Source organism: Diospyros lotus, chromosome 5 (genome assembly GCF_014633365.1).
Source record: "Diospyros lotus cultivar Yz01 chromosome 5, ASM1463336v1, whole genome shotgun sequence".
Taxonomy (NCBI): Eukaryota; Viridiplantae; Streptophyta; class Magnoliopsida; order Ericales; family Ebenaceae; genus Diospyros; species Diospyros lotus.
This window is the reverse complement of record NC_068342.1, coordinates 31251458-31273431: the sequence shown is the minus strand read 5'-3', so window position 1 is coordinate 31273431 and position 21974 is coordinate 31251458. Positions and strand designations below refer to the sequence as shown.

The 21974-nt window shown below is 37.7% G+C and overlaps 2 protein-coding genes across 2 annotated transcripts; both read left to right on the top strand.

Moving 5' to 3' along the window:
- Nucleotides 1-7152: 7152 nt before the first annotated feature.
- Nucleotides 7153-7596, top strand: LOC127802206 (auxin-responsive protein SAUR67-like). The gene has a single exon (XM_052337915.1). The coding sequence runs from the start codon at nt 7153-7155 to the stop codon at nt 7594-7596; it is 444 nt and encodes a 147-aa protein (XP_052193875.1).
- A 9008-nt stretch (nt 7597-16604) lies between these two features.
- LOC127802205 (auxin-responsive protein SAUR66-like) lies at nt 16605-19413 on the top strand. The gene is made up of 2 exons (XM_052337914.1): nt 16605-16866; nt 19367-19413. The coding sequence occupies exons 1-2, from the start codon at nt 16605-16607 to the stop codon at nt 19411-19413; spliced, it is 309 nt and encodes a 102-aa protein (XP_052193874.1).
- The last annotated feature ends 2561 nt before the right edge of the window (nt 19414-21974 follow it).

Genomic DNA, 21974 nt, shown 5'->3' with positions numbered 1-21974 from the left:
CACACATAAAATAATATAAAATTAAGATTTTAATTATACTTTAAATTTTAAATACCATATTTTGATGAAAAGTAACAATTAATTTGTGATAATTTTAAAATCACGTAAAGGGACGCCCCTTAACAAATTAATTATTAAGTCTATTATTAATTTATTTTTTATAAAATGCTCGTATTACAATTAAAATTAAGGAGAGACTTGTTGTTTTGATATGACTTAAGGGTAGGTTGGGGGGTATGTTCAGGGGGTGTGTTAGGGGAGCCAATTGTGGGCGGGGTGTGCATTTTGGGGGAGGTGGGGTTTGCGACGGGCAACATAAGTTTGTTTGCCACGGGCAACATAACAATCCTGTACCCTTTAAATAAACTAAATTAGGAGCAAACATTACAGAATATAATGATTTAAGTTTGTTCCACAGTTCAATAAGGGTATTCATGCTATTAACTTTACAAATAACACTATCATTAAGATGTAGGAAAATAAGATTAAATGCTTCTTCCCTTATCTCATCAGTTCTGCCGACTATTTTCTGTCGTCAGCCTCAAGTGTGATAAGCACTTTGTGATGAGAAAGCAGGACTCTCATCTTCCTTTTTCAACTACTTAAGTCACTTTTTTCGTCAAATGTATCGATTTCAAATCGGGTTGATGTCATCTTCGCTTTGCACAAAAAAACCCTAAAATCCTAGACGCTGACAGAGGCTTACACAATAAACACTTGACTAACAAAGACTCATAACAAACCCTAGTGTCTCAGACCAACACAAGCAAAGCAAAAATATGACTCAGAAGTTGATTGACATAGGCTCCGAAAACCCTAACTGTGAATACCAGAGAAATGACTCTGATACCACTGTTGGGTCGAGACAACTCTCGACCATTTCTCAAACAGTAAACAATAAATAAAGCCAACAAACATTCACAGAGACTTCAATACTGTAAGCATGCAAATACACATGAAACAAAAATAAATCAAACACAGAACGCGAGTAATTTTTATCGTAGTTCACCCGTTAAAGAGGGCTACGTTCACGTTGAGTTCCGATAAAGAGAGCTCATTACACTATCGAGAAAAACGATTATAGTTTCAATATACACAATCTCACTCTCTAATCTCACTGTACAAAACAACTCTCAAATCAAATCGGCCCCATAACCACAGAAACTACAGATTAAAGGCTTACACTTTAGAGAGAAAAATAGCATATGTATCAATTATATAGAGAGAATGAAACCAGAGAAATGAACATAGCAAACCCTAAATGAGGCTGAAAATCAGAGACTGTGCGTTGAAGATCTCGAGGCAACTGTAAAAGATATAAAGGGGAAAGCAGCAGTGCAGATCAAGTTGTATAAAGGCACCATCGACGATCGGGGAAGTAGCAGGCAAAACGATAAGGTAAAGCATGCCAAATGAAATGGCAAAGGTAGTTGCCGTTTTGGCCATCCGCTCAAGGGCCCAAAATGCTGCCGTTTTGGGTAGCCGTGAGAGTTGCCAAAAGACCCTCCTACCCCTCCTTAAATGGTGCCGTTTGAAGCTTCACTTAAATACAACACTAGATTCAATCAATTTTGTGAGGGTTCTATCATAAGACTGCTCATTTGTGATTGAAAGGTCACACATTTGAGTTGTATACGTGACCTCTATGGACAGGAAGAGTAAGGTGGCATACAAAGACAACACCCCCCCCCCCCCCCCCCCCCCCCCCCCCCAAACACTTGCAAAGCAGAGTCTCGTGCACTGGGATGCCATATATCAAAACTCGATTGGTACAGACCAAAAGTTTAGTTCCTGGAGATAAAAACTCATGCTGCTTAAATAAAAAAGATGGAGGGGAGAAGGTCTCATTGCAAGAAACCATTATGGCCAACTAGTGGCTGAAAAAGAGGAGGTCCTTGTTGCTGAGGTGCTGGCCATCAGGTCAGCCGGAAAGTTGGCATATTCACAGGGTTGCGGATTCATTATCATGGAAACTGATTCCTTGATGGCTGGTAAGGCTTGCAAAATTAAAGGTTAATAAGGAATTACTAAATAAGAGTGATAGGGAATTTAGATACTTTCCTCTGTGAACGGAGATGGGAATAGGGCACTTTCCTTTGTGCTAAATGAGCCTAAATAAGGTTTCATTGATGGAAGATCTTTCTCGTCATGTTAAGTCCATTAATGGATGATCTTTCCTTTGTGCTAAATGAGCCTAAATCAGGTTTTATTGATAGATTGCTGAGGGACTTAGTTTTGTATCAGTTCCTGCGTCTTTGTTTTGGATCATTTTCTGTTTGAAAAAAGTTCAATTAGCAAGAAAGGCAATTATTGTCTTTGTCTTGCTATGCAACGGTCCACAATATCAACACGAATAGAGCATGTTTTCATAAAAAAATCTGAAGCACCTGCCACCACATAAGAAGCCAGGTATGCCCAAGAATGATGGTCAAACCAAAAATTTGAGGTGATGCTAATTTACTAGTCAGACTTTTTATTTTTACCAGGTCCTAGAAGGTCACTGTGACACTTTGAACGTTTCATAAAATGATAATAGGTGTTTATTTTAAAAGCAATTGCCGGCTGAATTATTCTATGGGTGCTACAATCAGTGCTGGCATGACAAAGATGGTGATGCTAATGCAAGCAAAATATAAAATCAAGTAACACACAGCCAACAACAAATAAGCCGGTGGTGTTTTGAAAGAGCATTTGGCCCAAGGTGGCCAATCAAAATGAAAGAATTGCAAGACCTCAAGGTATGGAAGTACTAAAACTTGGATTTCATCAATCAGACAAGTCCCTAGCAGCACCAAGGAAACACAACTTTTACCTAGGAAATATCTGAAACTCTAAACCATACAACAATATAATGCTTTGTCTTTAACCAAAGTACAAAAGGGATCTTCATATCAGTAAGCAAGTGTCATAGCAAGACTTGTGGCTTCAGTTGTTACCAATGTTTTCACCATGAGACCATTCGGCTGCAAGGATGGGGAATAGCGTACTTTCCCTTTCCTAGTTATGAACGTATCAACTAACTACAAGGTATAGTATAACTTTATGTATAGATTGTCTTTGCATAACTTTATATACAACAAGAAGCATATGTATTGTCCTTACATGACTCCAAACACAAGAAACTTCTGTTAGTTGCAAAGTTTTCAAGCCCTATGACTGTGTCTAGGCTTATAAGTACATGGTACGTATACTTTCATTGCCTTCTACCACATGAGATTACAATTTGTCTTTTGACTATTATCATCATCTTTTATCTTTCCGGTGCCTTGTACTCCTACTACAAAAGTAAAAAAAGTATGATTAGCCCGAAGAAGCTTATCACAATGGCAAGTGGAAGAGTCTGGGTGCAATGAGTCAGAAAAGAATCACCTTCCAAGAACAGACGGGAGTGTTGATACGACCAGTTGCAAGTCATCAACAGTTGATGATAGGGTCATTTTGTTGTCTACATTGCTGATCAAAGACACTTTGTAATTCCCTTGGATTATCTCAGGATCAGGGGGCTCTTGAGAATGGCAGAGGAAGAGTACGGGTTGCCAATTCATGGGCCTATCACATTGCCATGCGACTCGGTCTTCATGGAGTATGCAGTCTCCTTGATAAGACGGAAGGCAGATAAGCATCTCGAGAAAGCGGTGATTATGACCATTACAACTGGTCAATACTTATCATCTTCTGATAAGCAGTTCTAATATGATTACACCCTTAACTTTTTGAATGATAAACAATGTATTTAAGTAGATTGAATTGGGGAATTTTTATCATCACATATAGTCATGGTTAGTGACAGCATCTCTAAAGGAACTTTCCATGAAGGGGGATTTCTATTAGTTCAGACATTAGATGGTGCCTTTCTGAAAAATGAAACATTTTTTTCCTCTTGTTGGATCTTGAAGAACTGTTGATACAACAGCCCATATGCTTTCCCTTTTCATTTTTTGAAGGAAAACTATGGAAATGTGCAATCTCAATGTAGTGATAACTGGCTCTTTCCAACATACCAGTGATTCCTCTTGTATCTGTTCTTAGAGTCTTAGTGAACCAACTTATCATCTTCAAACGAATTCCTTTTCTCCTTTCATATGTGTGCGTATACTTACTTTGATGGACTACACCAAGAAACTTGAAAGAGTTGTGCAAGTTTTCATTAAAAAATCTTGAGCACCATTTATTTGTTAGTCCCCTATTGTGGGTCAAGCTGAGCCAAGCTCGGGCTCAAGAGCCTTAATGGGTTCAGCCCGATAGAAGCCTGCCAAGTTAGCTCATTTTTAAAACAGTTAGAAAATAATTTAAAAAATATTTATTTATTTAATTAATATCTAAGATATAATAATATTTTAAAAATATAAATTCCACTTGTAAAACAAAAAACGTAGAAGTTAAAAGTCTGAAAATAGGAACTTTTGATAGTTTCCAATTTTACTTTTAAAAATAGTATCAAATTTTATAAATATTTAAAAGTTATAAAAATTTCTTCATATATTTGAATTTGAACTCCAATGGTTCCATATGATTTATATATTAATTTATATAGTTAGAACTTTTCTAATGTGATAACAATTTTTTGTGTATAAGATATAAATTATTTGAGATTTATTAATTGTCATTGTGAATTTGTGACATTATTTATATAGTTTTCAAAGTATTAGAGCTATTAAATTAAATATAAAAAATTAAAAGTCAAAATTAAATTATTCATAATTTTTTTTTTCATAAAATCAAAACTGAGTTGAGTCTATGGATCCATGAGCTGAAGTCAAGCCAAGCTCTTAGATTACGTAAATTGACTAGTCAAAAATGTTGGTATTAATCCGCCTCTATATAAATAGCAAGTCAAGCCAATCTCAACTCACTAAATAACAAGTAAGGTTAAACTCATGGGCCATCTGACTCATTTGAGATCTCTACTTATTTTGGCAGGCAAAATTAATTTATGTTCCACTATCAATCTTACTGAATTTTTTCCCACACGTTCCCCTAAGAGACTTGGTTTATAATACGGTGGATTTGATTAAGGATAGACAAGCAATGACCAAACAAGGTCAAGTGTTAGATTGACTACTGAAACCAGTCGCAAGATCTGATCGGCTAAGTAGCAGTCAGTAGAATGGAGGTTGAGGTCAACCATGAGCACAAATGACCAAGAGAAGCCAACTGCCAGATACAGAACTTGAATAGCATCTAAGCACAAGGCATTTAGAGGTTGTTTGGCTTAGCGGTTTAACCGTGGATAAGCTATTTGAAAGCTGATAAGCTATACAGTTTTTGAAGGTAAAGTGTTTGGCAAAAATTTTCAGCGTAAAAGCTGCCTCGCATAAAAGCTATTATACCAACGTTTTTCAAAAACTGGTACCCCCCAGCTTTGCCCAAAAACGCTGCTTAGTTGACCAATTAAAATACCAAAATGCCCTCATCTTCTCCCAAATCTCAACCAGGTTCCATCATCTTCTCCCAAGTTTTGCTCTACCATTACCGACGCAGCAGCCATTGCCCCTCTTCCATACCGCCGTCGACGTGGTCGTGTAGTCTAGCTGGGTCGCGCCATTGCCGCAACACCGGGTCGCGCCATCGCTACAACCAGGTTCAAGATCTGCCGCAGCCGTCGCCGAACACCATCGACCTTCCTCCATTACCGCCGTCACCATCAAGTGCCGCCTCCAGCCTCGATCGCGACCTCCTCCTCCATCGCCGATGGCGTCCGTAGCAGAATATATACAATATATATATATTACAGTTGTAAGTATATATATATTGTATATATATATATTAATAGTAATATTTAAAAAATAATAAAAGATGTATTTATATTATATTAATATTTTTTTAATAAGTATGTATAATTTATCTAACATTTAGAAATTAATTTATAATTTTTTTTATAAAAAATAGTATTTTTATAAATTTTATTTGAATTATTTAACATTATGTCTATTTTAGTTTTTTTGTCAGTTTTGACAACTTATCAGCTTTTACAAACCAAACATATAACTATTAATTGACAGCTTAAAAGCACATTTATCCAAACACGTTATCAACTTAAACACTACACAACTTTTATGCTAACCGCTATTTAACTTAAAAGCTATAATTAAAAACGGTAAGCCAAACAGCCTCTTAAGCCATGGAAATAACTTTCAAAAGCAAAGCTCCGATTATCTTTGATGTGTAACTTTTGTTAATCATTAAAATAACTATTTAGGGATAACTCCCTTCAACTAATAAAATTTTACTGAACTGTTTTAGCTGTTCAGTTCACATGCATTATTAGAAATACTCTACCAATGGGTAGTTAGCTATTTTTATTTCTATTTCTATTATATATAACTTTTAAATGGACTGACAGTGACAGGTACATTAATTACTAAGAATAAGGGTAAGGCTTGTCATTACATGTAGCATTTTACTAATAAATTTAGTCAGTCAACATTAGCACTTCCAAAGGGCTAATGCTAATGGACTAGCAGATTCAACAAGAGACTTTGAACATTTTCTTAAAACAGTAACAGAATAGCAAGAACTTATGGTACGGCAGAACAAAAGCTTGGATTTCATCAGACAAGGCCAAGGCCCCAGCAGCAACAGGAACACATTCCTTTTCCTAGAAAATATCAAAAACTCCTAGCCATACAACAATATAATGTTTTGTCTCCAAGCAAAAGTCCAAACGGATGTTCAGATCAGTAGCAAGAAGCAAGACCTGTGACTTGTGGCCTTTCAGTTGCCACCAATACCAATATTAATTTTCACCAGGAGACCATTCCTAGACAGGAAGAGAATAGCGTCTTTTCCCTTTCCTAGTTATTAACGTATCAACTAACCACAATATCTGGCATCACTAAGCACCTAGCCTGTCCTTACATAACTTCATAAACAGCCAAAAAAAAAGAAGCTATTTTTAATTATTAAGCATATGGATTATCCTTTTTACAGTAAGTACAAGCTTATGGATTCTCTTCAAATGGCTCCAAAAGCAAGAAACTTTTGTTAATTGCAAAGTTTTCAAGCGCTATGAGTACTGTGTGTCTAGGCCTATAAATATATGGTATCCTTGGAGTGCCAATCTACCACACGAGATTACCAATTTTCTTTTGACTCACATCATCATATTTTATCTTGCCAGATCCTTGTAATCCTAGTGCAAAGTATAAAATCATGATCACCCCAAAGAAGCTTATCAAGATGGCAAGGAAGTGGAAGAGATTGGCTGCAAAGAGTCGGAAAAGAATCACCTTTCCAAGAACATCTGGGAGTGTTGATGCATCAAATTGCAACTCATCAACAGTTGATGAGGGTCATTTTGTCGTCTACACTGCTGATCAAAGACGCTTTGTGGTTCCCTTGGCTTATCTCAGAAATGGAATACTGAAGGAGCTGTTGAGAATGGCAGCGGAGGAGTATGGATTGCCAAGTCATGGGCCTATCACATTGCCATGTGACCATGTCTTTCTGAAGTATGCAGTCTCCTTGATAAGAAGGCAAGCGGATAAGCATCTGGAGAATGCGGTGATCATGACAATCACTTCGGCTCAATGCTTATCTACCTCCTGTCTCCAACAAGAACAAAGCAATAAACACCCACTGATATGCAGTTTTTGATGTGAATTATGCCTTTTTAACTTTTTGAATGGTAAACAATGTATTTAGCTAGATGTAATTAATGGATTTCTTTTCTTCTTCTTTTTTTCCGGTGAATATACATCAAAACAAGCAAAAGATAAACCCTGCTTCATCCTGACAGACGAGAAACAGAAAGGGGCAGGTCTAAGGAGAATTGCAAGCTCTAATTATTATATCTAGGAAGTGATTGATATCCTCTAAAGGCCTTTTAATGGACCAGAGGGTACTTTCCTGCATCTTTCAAGATTCTTGCACCTAAATTTGGAATCTGATTCAAGGTAAACTTTAACACATGCCAATCTCGCAATTTCAACTTCAGCAGCTAGTGCAGGTGATGCTACATTAACACAAGCTTGAGCTAGGAGAATCTCTCCAGAATTGCTAACCGAAATACCGCCACACATTGATCCTTGACTGAAATTATTACCATGAGCTGACCACGGGCATTTTGACAGATGTGTGCCTGCTTATGGTTACCTCCCTGCCCATCTGCTGCTGCATTTACATGTTCCGGCCAAGCTGTGAAAATGTCTAGAATGATGATTGAGGCAAACATTTCACCACTTCCAGATATGCTCAAACAGGATAGCTCCAAATAACACCACACTATTAAGGATCACACCTTTCTACGATGCCTAGTCTTTTAGGATTGAGCATCAGTGATATCCAGCCTTGAAGGTTATCTACCAAAATCCAATCAGTATATTCCATTTGGCAAACCAAATGGCTCTTAGCCACTGGGCAGTAAACAAAGAGTGGAGAGATGTTTCCAAAGGAAAGCTGCACAGGTTGCAATTTCTATCAGATATAGAGAATCTCCTAGCCAACTTTTGGGCAATAGGTAAAACATTCATTGGCATTATATAAACATCATTTTCAGCCAACTATGCACATTGATCTTCCAAAGCTTCAGTGAATCTCTTTCCTCCTGAAAGCTACCACCCTGATCTGGAACTGAATGGGTTATCTGATATGCAACTTTTAAACTATATCCTACAATTTTACTCAAAATAACCATCCATGTCCAACAGTCAAATCTTAGTTAGAGGGGAATGAGTATTTGTAGGATCCTTTGAACAGATTCCTCCGAGAAGGTAGCTTCCAACATATCCTACTTCTGCAGTTTCATACCAATAAATTAGATCTCTAACGAATAGCTGCTGCTCTTGTGCTTGATCTCTGCTTTGGGGATTAAAACATTCCAATGATGAGATCCATGGCCCCCCTTCTCCACTTGAGTTTCCTTTTCAATTACTTCTAATCAATCTCCATTCAATTCTCCTTTCTCCATCTTTATAATATATATATATATATATGCAGTTGCCCCTTTAAAATCCAAATGGACTTTTCTTTAATTGCAATTCCTCCAATTCTGCCTTCAATTGTGCGGCTGATTTTTTGTTATTAATTCTTTAATATTTATTCATTAATTAATTTATAATATCAAAATTAAGATTATAAATTAATCAAAAATATATTCCTTAAAACCCAAGAATTTATTTCTTTGCTTGATTCTTACAAAAAGAAATTCAAATGATGTAACATTCAAAAAAATGTGCACTTTAAATAGGAAAAATAACATAAAATTAAGCTCAAAATTAGATAAAAATATATATATAATTTTATCTTCAATTATTTACTTTTTAGTTTCTTCTCTGTTTTGTTTGGAAATAAACAAAAGGTTAAGTGTAGAGATATTTGATGGTTTAATTATATACATATTTTTATTTTAATTTTGTGTTATTTTACTTATTTAAAATGTGTGTTTATATAAATTTTACATAATTTTAATTTTTTTTAATAAACATTTAAAAGAAATTAATTTGAAGAATTTAGCAAAAAAAATATTATAAATTAATTTATAATTTTAATTTTAAAATTAATATTATAAACTAATATTATAATATAATTAAAGAAAGGAAATCAAAGTGGCGGTGCGAGAGAATTGAAATTGGAGCCAAATTGGAAAAGAATGGAAATTGAAGGGGCTGCCTGCATGCATATATATATATATATGTGGCTTCTAATCCATCTCCATTAAATTCACCTTTCTCTACCTTTATATATATATATATATATATATATAGTAATATAAAGGCAAAAGGGGAATTGAATTTGGAGCAATTGGAAGGCAAAAGGGGAATTGAATTTGGAGCAATTGGAAGTGGCGTAATTGAAAGAGGAATTGGAGGAAACTGTGCGTGTGTATATATATATATATATATATATAATATTAGAAGAGGAGGAGAGAGAAACTGAGAAGAGAAGCTGTTGGAGGACTGGAGCGGCGGAGGCAGGCGGAATCGCGGCAGCAGAGCACGCAGGGAAGCCGGAGCAGAAGGAGAACGGAGACGCAAGCAGGCATAGCAGCGGCCAAAGCCAATTGAGGGAGCTTCCTTCTTCTTTTGAGCTTCTCTTTTTCTTTGATTGTTTGTGGAGATATATTGTTTATTATGATTGACTAATTAATTATTTAAGATTTTTAAAGAATTTTATGTATTAAAATTTCATTAGTTTATTTAATTTTTAATTTTGATTGTTATTTTAACTATATTTATTTTATTCTAAACTTAATATTTGTAATTACTTGATCACCAATTACATAATTTAAGATTTCTTATAATGCTAGATATAAATAAATAAAAAATAAACTCTTGGATAAGATAACATTGAGAAAGATATTTACATGATTACATGTATAATTTTTTATTATATTTGTGATGAATATTTTCATGTTATGAGTACCTATACTTAATGTGTTCTTAAATTTTAATTCACATAAACATATAGTGACTTAAGTTAATTGAATAAACTTGTTAGACATAGATATAGGTTAATAAATAAATTAAAATGCTTGATTGATATAGTTCGTAACTTAATAAACCAAAAATTGAAATAATTCGATAAAGTGAATTTGTTGAGTGAATTTAGAAAATCTAGATCTTAATCAATTGAATTTTAATTTTTAAGTGATTGTTGTTTAATTTTTTAGTTGCACGATTTAAGGATTAATTTATTTGAGTAATCAATTGTTCAAATATAATTAGTTATGACTAATTTTAGTAATTAAAATGTTTAGTTACCAATTTCTGTAGAAACGATCTTTACTCATAATTTTACTTATCTTGATTGTGTATACTTACGTGTTATTCGTGAGTTACATAAAATCACGAATAATTGTGCATAGGGAGGTTTAAGTTTCTTATGTGAATGGATAAATTTTAAATATTGTAAGCATATGATGAATTATGGGCCAATCGACAGTTCAATATCAGTATAAAGATGATGGCAATATTTTTATAATTTTATGCGAAATGTTTATCTAATACCCCATGTTTATATGAGGTAGCCACGTAATTTCGGTAAGTTTAGAATATTGAAAAATTAGTTTGATAACAATTATAACTACCAAATCAACTGCATGGAATGCCTCATAGTGAAATTGTCTAAGAAAAATGATATGGTCTTGATGAGCATTCTAAGATAGGATTTATGGTATCGAAAGAAATTGGATCGGGAACACTTTTCGGTACAGCTTAAATGCAGCTGTCATTTAAGCTGTAAAATCGAATCGTTGTAGGAGGCTCCCGAAAAATCAACGGAACCCTAAGGGGCTCCGATTTTACGTAATGAGCAACCCTTCAATGGTTTTGGGATGAAACGACAGCCCGGTGAGGACACTAGGACGAAATCGTCATTATCTAGTAACTCCAAATTATTAATTTTGAATTTTATGTATCGAAATGCAATTTAATTCAATGTTTGAGGTTATATTTGTAATTGGGGAATTGCATAAGTGAAATAGAGGTAAAATTGGGTATTTAAATATATATTTTTTATTATTATAGTGTAATGTATATATAATATATATATATAGATTGCGTGTGTGCGCGCGTGCTGTGTGTGCCATGCCCTGCAAAACTCACCATGCACTGCAACGCCAAATCAATCATGCCTTTGCAAGATTTGGAAGGATTTGCACGCATTGAGAGATAGCTTGAGGAATGGCGAGGCGGGTGTGAGGCTGTGGCGATTGCCTATAAATAGAGAGGAAGAATTGAGAAGCAAAGGGCAAGCAATCAGTGAGAGTTGAGAGAGTTTGGAGAAGGAGAGTAATGGCCGAAGTTGCAAGAGCAAGCATGGGCGGCAGAGGCATTGCGCAATTGGCTAGAGATCGTGAGGGAGAGAATGGAGACCGAGAGAGAGGAATGGAGGCGCGGCCATGGCAGCCGTGAAGCTGTTGTTGCAGCAGCCATGGCCGCGGCCATGGCAGTACCCAACGAGCAGGGGAGGGCCGAGGCAGCAAGGGGTGGCCAGCGGAGGCGCGCGGTGGCGCGGGCAAGCGGCGGCGGGGCCGACAGGTGGCAAGTGCCGGGAGGCAGCCATACGCGCAAGTGCACTGTGCCCGCTGGTGCGTTGCAGTGGAAGAAGAAGAAAGGGGAGGAAGAAGAAGAAGAAAAGGAAAAAAAAGAAAAGTAAAGAGAAGGAGAAGCATGGCTATGTGCGCAGAGCAGAGTCGGGAGGAAGAAAAAGAAAGGAAGAAGATGGGAAGGAAGAAAAAAAGAAAAGAAAAGAAAGAAAATAGAAAAAAATATAAAAAAATTCTAAGAAAATGAGAAATGAATATTTACTAATATTCCGGAAGTTTTGGCAATAAAAATGGTTCGGGCACGCTTTTCAAGGATATGACATGCAACCGAGGAAGCCTGAGGGGCTAAATCAAGGTGAGTAAAATTTTTTAAAAAATTTCAGAAATTCAGGAATATTATTTTATGAATTTTCATAGTGAAATATTCGAGAAAATAATTGAGAAATATTTAGTTTGGATTTATTGAGGAAAATAAGAAGAAATAGAGAAAAATAAAGAAGATACAAGAAATTATGAAAAAATAAGTTTTAATACTTATTTAAATAATTATGGTGATTAGGATGGTTTGAGGTCTAAGTTGAAGTGACTTGTGCGAATTTTGAGATTGGCATGCAAATCGAGGTGATGCACAAATTTTGAGGCAGGGCATGAATATCGAGATAAGTGGTACTTTCCAACTGGATTAATTTTATGGAAAATGATTGGTTATAGGTAATTTATGTTTCAAACCCCGATCCTCGGGGATGCTTTCATCATATTGACATGCTCTGAAATGTATGCACGTTGATATCATTGATCACGCGCTTTGTGGCCGTAAGGAGTACAAACTGGCACCACTACTTTACCAAGAGTGCACCCATACACCCCGGATTCTAAAGAGGTGGCCGCAAAAATGATAAGTAGCATGAAGAGTGCAGTTGACTCTTACGATAAGTAAGACATTGCATTCATGTACGAAATATGTTTTCTATACCTTTACTTAGATGATTTATCATCTAACTTGGGCTTTGCCCCTAGAATATTCAAACGTTCTAAATAGAAATTGTAGAAGATACGAGGACGAATGAGACATGAAATGGCACTTAACAGAGTATATGAGGAATGAATTGTACGTTATATAGTCCATGTATTTAAGTTCTGCTACTTTGAAATCTGAATGTTTTGAGGAATGATGATGTAAGATATGATTAATGTTAAGATATCAGGTTCGATCTTTACTTCCGCATTTGATATGTATAATGATTCTCTTTCGAGAAAAATGAATGGGAATTCTGGGACGGATTGGAGGAATGATGTGGTTTAGAATTAGTTTGAAAGAAAAAAAAAAATTATTGTCCCAGAATTGTCCCAAGTTATAACGCACCTAAAAAGCGGTGTAAAAAAAAAAATGTGTAATGTAAGGCTCGTTATTTCCTATTGGAACTTTTGACTTCTTAAAGGATAGTGTCAGTCACGGCCTTGAATCCAAATTTTGAGGCGTGACACCATAAGACCTCTATTCTTTTTTTTTCGACACTTCATCTGATCATGGACCAAAATGCAATTACCATTATTGATTCTACCCAGAATATAGACTTCTTGGTGGGTAGAGAATATCATAGCAATGTATTGCTTTAACTGATTGGTCAAAACCTTTGGGATATAACCTTACATGATGCAGGAGCTGATTGGGCGATATGGCCTTCTCGGAAAAAAGCTAGGACTATATTAGCCAACTCATGGAAGACGGTATGCCACTCCCACTGAGATTTGTAGAATATGGCCAACATGCCCTCAGGACCAAGTCATTCTCAACAGAATATATTTTCATCGGATTAATGGGTAGTGAAGGGGATTTCTATTTAGTTCAGACAGGTGATGGTGTTTTTAGGGATCAAATCATTTTACCTTCTATCAACTAGTTGAAATTATTTCCCAAACCAGTTGTCTGGAGAACGGTTGAATTTTTACTCTAGCTAATCCTGCACATGAATTTCTTGTTGAATCTTGATACCTGTTCCTTTCAGCCTAAAAAGGGTGATCGTACGGAGGGCTCGAGACGACGACGATCAACACGGTAAGGGGTGACTGGTGTCTGCAAGTACTCTGACACTCAAGTAAGTAAAAGTTCAAAATAACAAAGTTTCTGCAGACTAAACAAAGAACATATCTTGACCAGTGGCCGACTAGCTTATATAGGAGAGAAGGGAATGGTCCCTTCCATGTCGCTGGTTGTTGCAGGTGAATAAAGAGTCGAGAATCTTGGGGTAGTTGAGGCTTGTTGTGGACATAAGTGGTTTGGGATCTTGGGGTAGTTGAGACTTGTTATGGGCCCAAGTGATTTGGGTATGGTGCTAAGGGGATGGAGAATGTTGCTAAGCTGATGTTGATGGGTTGAGCCCAAGGGATCGGGCCTAATACCGAGCTATGAGCTTATCGTTGGGCCGGGCCCAATAGGACTAGTACGGTCCAATACCAAATCCCATATGCATTCTCTTTTTGTTTTTTGAAGGAAGACTTAGTGAAATTGCAATCTCAGGGCGGTGATAAATGATTTTCTCTATCATAGCAGTGATTCCTCTTTGTCTCCGTTAGGGGTGTTCAAAAAAATCGGTAGACCGCAGAAACCGCCCGCACCAAACCAAACCGCACCGAACCGCGTGGTTTTTTAAGGACGTGGTCTGGTGCGGTTTGAAAAATACCCAAATCGCGGTTTATGCGGTTTGGGGTGCTGGCGGTTCGGTTCCAAACCGAACCGCTCGACTATATTAATAATTAAAATAAATAAAAAATAAAAAATGAAATATATAAAATAATTAGATTATTTTTTGTAGCAGACTAGCAGTCCCATTTTAAATAATTTTTTGTTATCATTTTGGAACCAAAAATCGCACCAAACCAAACCAAACCGCACCAAACCGCACCTAAATTACACAAAACACCAAGTTTCAGCAAACTGCGGAAACCGCACCAAACCGCACCGCATTATGCGGTGCGGTTTGTCCGCACCAAATCAAACCGCTCGGTCTGATTATAGGTGCAAACCGCATATGCGGTTTGGCACATTTTTTTGGCCAAAAACTGCCCAAATCGCACCATGTACACCCCTAGTCTCCGTACTTAGATAAACGACAAGAGTTGTGCATGTTTTTATAGAAGAATCTCAAGCACCAGCTATCACAGAGGAAACTATGTCATTAAGCCCAAGGATGATCCTGAAACATTATCTTACTAACATAAGAAAGTTGAAAGAGGATTGAAATTACAAACCGATTAGCTGTTCAGTTGACATGCATTTAAAATATTTTACAGATTGGTAGTTAACCTTTTTTGTTTTTAAGCAGATACCAAGAGGCAACTGATTATGGTTTGAACTTTCTTTAAAAAAACTCCTTACAAAGCTCATATCTGGACTGGGTAGTTAATAAAATGAGCAACTGAGTCCCAAATCTATTCAAAGGAATCAATGACAATATTTTGGTCACAACCAATGGTTCAATCATCAAGAGGGTGACACAATTGCGAGCAATAAATGATAATGCAAAATATAGCCTCATATAAGATCAGCAGTTTAGTAGGAGTGACCATGTAGATGTGTAAAACCAGCAGGTAAGGAGCTAATAAGAGTTGGATGCCATCATATTAATATCAGAAACTCAAAACCATACAACACTCGAAAGATTTGTCATCTAAAAAAAGTACAAAGGCCCTTTCTGTCCAAAAATCATTGGATCAATAGATATCATAGATATCACTGACAATAGACTTCAGAGTGCCAGAAGCTACAAAAATCATTGGATCCCATGGAGGTCCCAAGGCCATCCTGCAGTACGGATGATATAAAATATAATCCCTGTTTTTATTGTCTTTAACATGCTTTAACTACAAAGAAATCCAATATCAAAAAACACTCGGTTTGTCTTTAAAAAAACTTTGTATGGACTGGCAGCTACATTATTTACAAAGAATATAGCTTTTCTTTAGATGGCAGCTGCAGGTACAAGAAAGGATCATTAACTTCAAGCTTACCATAGATTAATGATTTGTCCGAACAGCACTAAACAAGATTAAGCTTACCATAGAAACATGTCTTTTACTTAGAAAAACCAAAAACTCATAACAGCAGGACAGTAGATCAACGCTTTGTCTCTTAAAAAAGTACAGATGGATCTTCATATCAGTAGCCAGTATCATAGCTAGACTTGTAGCTTTTCAGTTCCTACCTATATTTTCACCATGAGAGATGAGACCATTCCACAGCAAGGATGAGGAGTAGAATATTTTTTAATCCTAGTTATTAACGTATCAACTAACTATAAAGTCTAGAATAAGTAAGCACACAGCTTGTTCGTACATAACTTTCTATACCAGAAAAAACATAGCTAATTTTAAATTGCTAAGCATACAGATTGTCATTACTTGACGCCAAGTACAAGAAGCTTTTGTTAATTGCAAATTTTTCAAGCCCTATGAGTGTGTGTCTTGGCCTATAAATATGTGGTATACTTGCATTGCCTTCTGCCACATGAGATTACCATTTCTATCTTTCAACTATCATCATCATCTTGTATCTTTCTAGAGCCTTGCACTCCTACTAGAGAGGTAAAACAACATGATCAGCCCAAAGAAGCTTATCACAATGGCAAGGAAGTGGAAGAGACTAGCTGCAATGAATAGGAAAAGAATTATCTTTCCAACAGTTACTGAGGGTCATTTTGTTGTCTACACTACCAATCAGAGACGCTTTGTAGTTCCCTTGGCTTATCTCAGCAATGGAATATTCAGGGAGCTGTTGAGAATGGCAGAGGAAGAGTATGGATTGCCGAGTTACGGGCCTATCACGTTGCCATGTGACTCGGTCCTTATGGAGTATGCAGTCTCTTTTATAAGAAGGCATGCAGGTAAGCATCTGGAGAAAGCGGTGATAATGACCATTACTATTGGTCAATGTTTATCAACTTCATGTCTCCAACAAGAACAAAGCAATCAACACTTACTGATATGCAGTTGCTAATGTATGATTTTGCTTGTATCATTTTGAATAATAAACAGTGTAATAAGCTAGATAGAATCCATGTGATTTCTATTTTTTCTTTCTGGTGAACATACATCAGAACAAGCAGGAGCAGGAGAAATAACCAACACAGAAATGGAAAAACAAACTATCCTGTAGTTCTGGAGAATAAACCTAAACCCAGGAAGCACAACCGGGCTTCATCCTGATGGCCAGATAAGAGAAACGGAGAGGGGAAGCTCTAAGGGGGAGAGGATACCATTAAATTTGGTTCACCTGGCCCATTCTGCTAGATTATGAGCTTCTTGATTCGCTTCCTTGTGGGCGAACTGCAAGCTCCAGCCAGCTAGAAAGTGATTTATGTCGTCTAAAGGCCTTTTGGAATTTGATTCAAGACAAACTTGAACCCATTTTGCTAATCTCTTAGAACACATGCCAATCTTGCAACTTCCACTTCTGCAGCTAGATCAGATAATTAATACTTTTAACACAAGCTTGAGCTAGGAGAACCTTTCCGGAATTGCTCCTAACCAAAGTTCCTCCATACATTGATCCTCGCCTGAAACCAGCATCCATATTCATCTTGACAACACCATTATTAGGAGCCAATCATGGGGATTTGAAGATAGATGTGTGCCTGGTTTTGGTTACCTGTCTGCTGCAATTATGTGCTCCAACCAAGTTATGAAAACATCTTAAATTAGGTTAGAGACGTGTTTGATTGATTGATGCAAGTTTTCGCCACTTCCAGGTATGCTAAAATACTATAATGATCACTCCTTGCTAAGGGCATAATCTTTTAGGAGTGAGCATCAGCAATATTCAGCGTTGCATGTTATCTGCCAAAATCCAATATGTATATTCATTTGGAAAATTTGGATCTCTATAGCCACACGGCAATAAACAAAGAGGTGGAAAGATGTTTCCAAGTGATGGCTGCACATGTAGCAACTTCTATTCAATATAAGGATTAGGGAATCTCTTTTCCGACTCTTGAGCCGCAGGTAAAACAATCTCCGCCACTCTCAAAATCAACATCTTGTGCCAACTATGCATATTTATCTTCCAAAGCTTCAGCCAATCTCTTCCATGGGACTTGCCAGGGCTTAATCAAAGCACCATTACCGAGCAGCTTACAAGTTCCTCTCGTGATGATTGATTTGGTTTTAGGAATAGCCTTCCACATATGAGAATCTGAAGCTCGATTTCCAACCTCCATAAAGTAGACGCCTCTACCGTATTATATGGACATAATCCATATCCAGTCTCTGCTTGTGTGCAGCTCAGAATGAGAAGCATTCTCCATCCCAGCTTGACCAACGTCATACCACTCTTAGATTTCTCCACAGATCCAAAACCAAGGCCCCCCCTTCTCTCTAGTTCTACGGAGCCATTCCAAAGATTTCATATGTAAGGAAGCGATCTCAGCTCTGTCTCCCATCATAACTCGCACATCATGCGATCGACCTGATTGCACACATTCTTCGCACCATATAATAGTCTTACCTTTCCGAACATTTAATCTGGCTTCCGTTTCCTCTAGCAAATGATGGAATGATCTAGCCTTAGACTTTCTCACAAACATTGGAAGGCCAATATATAATTGTAACATAAGATAGTTTTTGTTTCCATCGTTGGCTTCTTAGCCTGACAATCTCCTGTATTGATACAAACACAAGTGATGTTCTAGGATTTGATCTATCTGCTTTGCTAAAAAGAAGCAAGTCATTCCCAAACATAAGGTGGTAATGGGGCTGGTATCTCGGCTAACTTGATCGCTTGCTATTTCTTTACCTCAGCTGTGTTAGTGAGAATTCTTGACATATTCTCATTTACTATGATAAATTGAAATGGGGAGAGGGAATTCCTGTCCGAGCCCACCCTCGGGGGAATAATTCAACCTCTAGAGACCCATTGATAAGAATTGAAAAGGAGGTAGTTTCGAGTTATCGACGAAGCCAATGAACTTATCAAGGAACCTTAACTGCTTTAATGCCATAAGATAAGATAAAACCACCATTGCCTTTTTTCCCTCTTCATATAATGAACAAATTATTGGATCAAAATGGAATTATCATTAGTGCTTCTACCTGGAACATGGGCTGCTTGGTAGGAAGATTACAAAAATATGTAGTCTCAATGTAGTGATGTACGTATTTTATTCATCTTGTCTCCGTTTTTAGTGAACCAACTTTTTCTTTTCACACACTCACATATATTCGATCGACTACACCATGCAACAAAAGATTTTTGCATGTGTTTACTCTTTTAACTTGATGTTGTTGAGTAAAACAAAAATTAGAAAATGGTTAGTTGCTCAGTCGACTTGCTTTAAAATTAATATTAATATTTTACAAATTAATGGTTAGCTTTTTTACTTTATGCAGATTCCAAGAGGCAACTGATGGTGGCTTTAACTTTGAACTTCCCATAAAAATGAACAAACTCTTTATTCCATAGGTCATATTTGGAATGTATAGATATTAAAATGAACAGTTGAATGTATTCCATGGAATCAATGACACAATGTTTTTATCAACAAGATGGTGACACTAGTGCCCACAGTAAACGACAATGTAAAATATAGCCGCACACAAGCCAGTGGTGTTATCTAGGAGCTGTTTAGCCAAAGTGACCATGAAGTGTGTAAGACCTCCAGGTAGACAGATAGTAAAACTTGGATGCTATCATCATACAAAGTCTTGTACATAGAAAATATCACAAACTCCAAACTACAGAACACTACAGATGATGCTGTCCAAAATCACTGGATCCATTGCAATCACTGTCGTTAGACTTAAGAGAATGCCAGTAGTTGTAAAAATCGTTGGATCCCATGGAAGTCCCAAGGGGCCGTAGGGATGTAATAGGCCCTAATTAACCCATTTACTTGCTTCTTTTAATAAATTTTCAAAAGAGCCGTATCCTTTATCATCATTCTATACTTGCCCTCATGTCCAAGTCATTATATATGGTGAAACAAAGTGTAATTTTGTACACTATAATGAACAGAATCCAAGTTCTTCACCATGATAGATCCCCTGAATCCATCAAAACATTGCTCACAAATAATTGTATGAACCCAAATCAATTAGAATATAAAAGAAAAATGCCATTTAATATCTTAGATTAGCAGGTTCAATAAAGTCCTAGTTTTTTAGCTGACTAGACAGTAGATGTTTTCACACATAAATCCTAGTCACAACTTCCATAGGAAAATTGATAGGGAAAAGTAAGGAATTTTTAAAATAAAAAAATCCCTTTTGAGGAGAAGCAGGCCGCAAAGGCCAAACTCGCGGCAAGGTTGGCTGCGAGTTGGCCTCGTGGCAAGACAAGCCTCGCGGCAGCCTTCCGCAAGGTGCTAGCCGCAAGGAGCTAGCCTCACGGCCAGGCTAGCCGCGAGTTGGCCGCAAGGGCCAGCCCTCCACGGTAGCTTGCCACGAGCTGGGCTAGCCGTGAGGACCAGCCTCGTGGCGGCTTTGTGGTAATCGCTCCCATTTTTTCTTTTGTTAAATATTGACCCATTCAGTGATCGACACGTGTCAACACCAGTCATCCTTGAGAATCGTGCCCTATAAATACCCAGCTACAGGATATTAATGAGCACTTTCAATTTCAGTAAAATTTAGACACTTTGAATGCACCTTTACTGTTTTCGTGAATAGACATTGGGATTCGAGACTGACTTTGGCATCAGAGGGTCTTCACGGGGGAAGATTCTCGTAAGCCTTCTAACCCATTTTCTGAGCATCATCAGGGTCAAATCCTTGCGACGAACCTAACAGCGAAGACAAAAGCTCGCAGTGAACCTAGCGGCGAAGGCAAAAGCTTGCAGCGGGACCTCGTGGCGAAGACAAAAGCTTGCGATGAGACCTAGCGGCGAAGGCAAAACCTTATGGAAAGAGCTAGTGGCAAAGTCTTGTGGCAGAACCTTGTGGCAAGAGCTAGTGGTGAAGACTTGTGGCAAAAACCTTGTGACAGAACCTTGTGGCTAGAGCTAGTGGCGAAGACTTGTGGCAAGAGCTAGTGGCGAAGTCTTGTGGCAAAAACCTTGTGGCGAGATCTAGTGGCAAAAGAGCTAGTGGTAAAACCTTGTGGCAAGAGCTAGTGGTGAAGCCTTGTCGCGAAAGAGCTAATGGCGAACCCTTGTGGCAGAATCTTGTGGCGAAAGAGCTAGTGGCAAAATCCTTGCGGTGAGCATCCTAACGGCAAACTCTCTTGAGATGACCTCTATTATGGCAACCTAACTTGACCAGACACCGAGCTCGAGTAGACCCCACATCACAAATTTTAATTGTTGTATTTTAGCAACAAGAATTTGACGTCGTCTGTGGGAAACGCAACAAAAAATCAATCTTTACACAAGATGCCGAGAGGGACAAGATCAGCCAGTGGGGCGAACCCGCCTGACCCCACTCGAAGGAGCGCTCGTACTAGGACGGGACCCACAAAAGGCCCCCATCGAGTGCACTCTACAGTACCAGAATTCTCAGTGGATCACCCTACCAACAAAGTGTGTTCAGGGAACTTTCATGTGCTCGAATGCAACCAGACCACCAGACTGGGGGCATGGAGCGCTCAGAACAAGGAGAAGCACATGTAGCCGGATTGAGGAGATATGTGTTAGGGCAAGAGAAGCAAGTCCCACATGCAGCGCCTGCTAGTCAGGAACAACACTCCTTCGGGTAGTCTTTAATTCCAAATGGAAACCCCGTGGGGACTTCAAGGATAGCTCCATCCACAGTCTTACTCTCAGATTATGAACTGTTGTAGAAGAATTTTGAGGAGTTGAAACAACAGAATGATGAACTCAGGATGAGCAATGAGGAGAATATGAGAAGATTATAGGGAGTCACTGCTTTGTTACGTAAACTAATGCCGGACATTCACATTCCCCGCATGGGACAAATCGATACAAGGGGAGAACACCGGAGATTCCAAGACAACCCTCCAAGGGCCCTTCAGTAAGGGATAAGAATCAGAACTCCAAAGCTA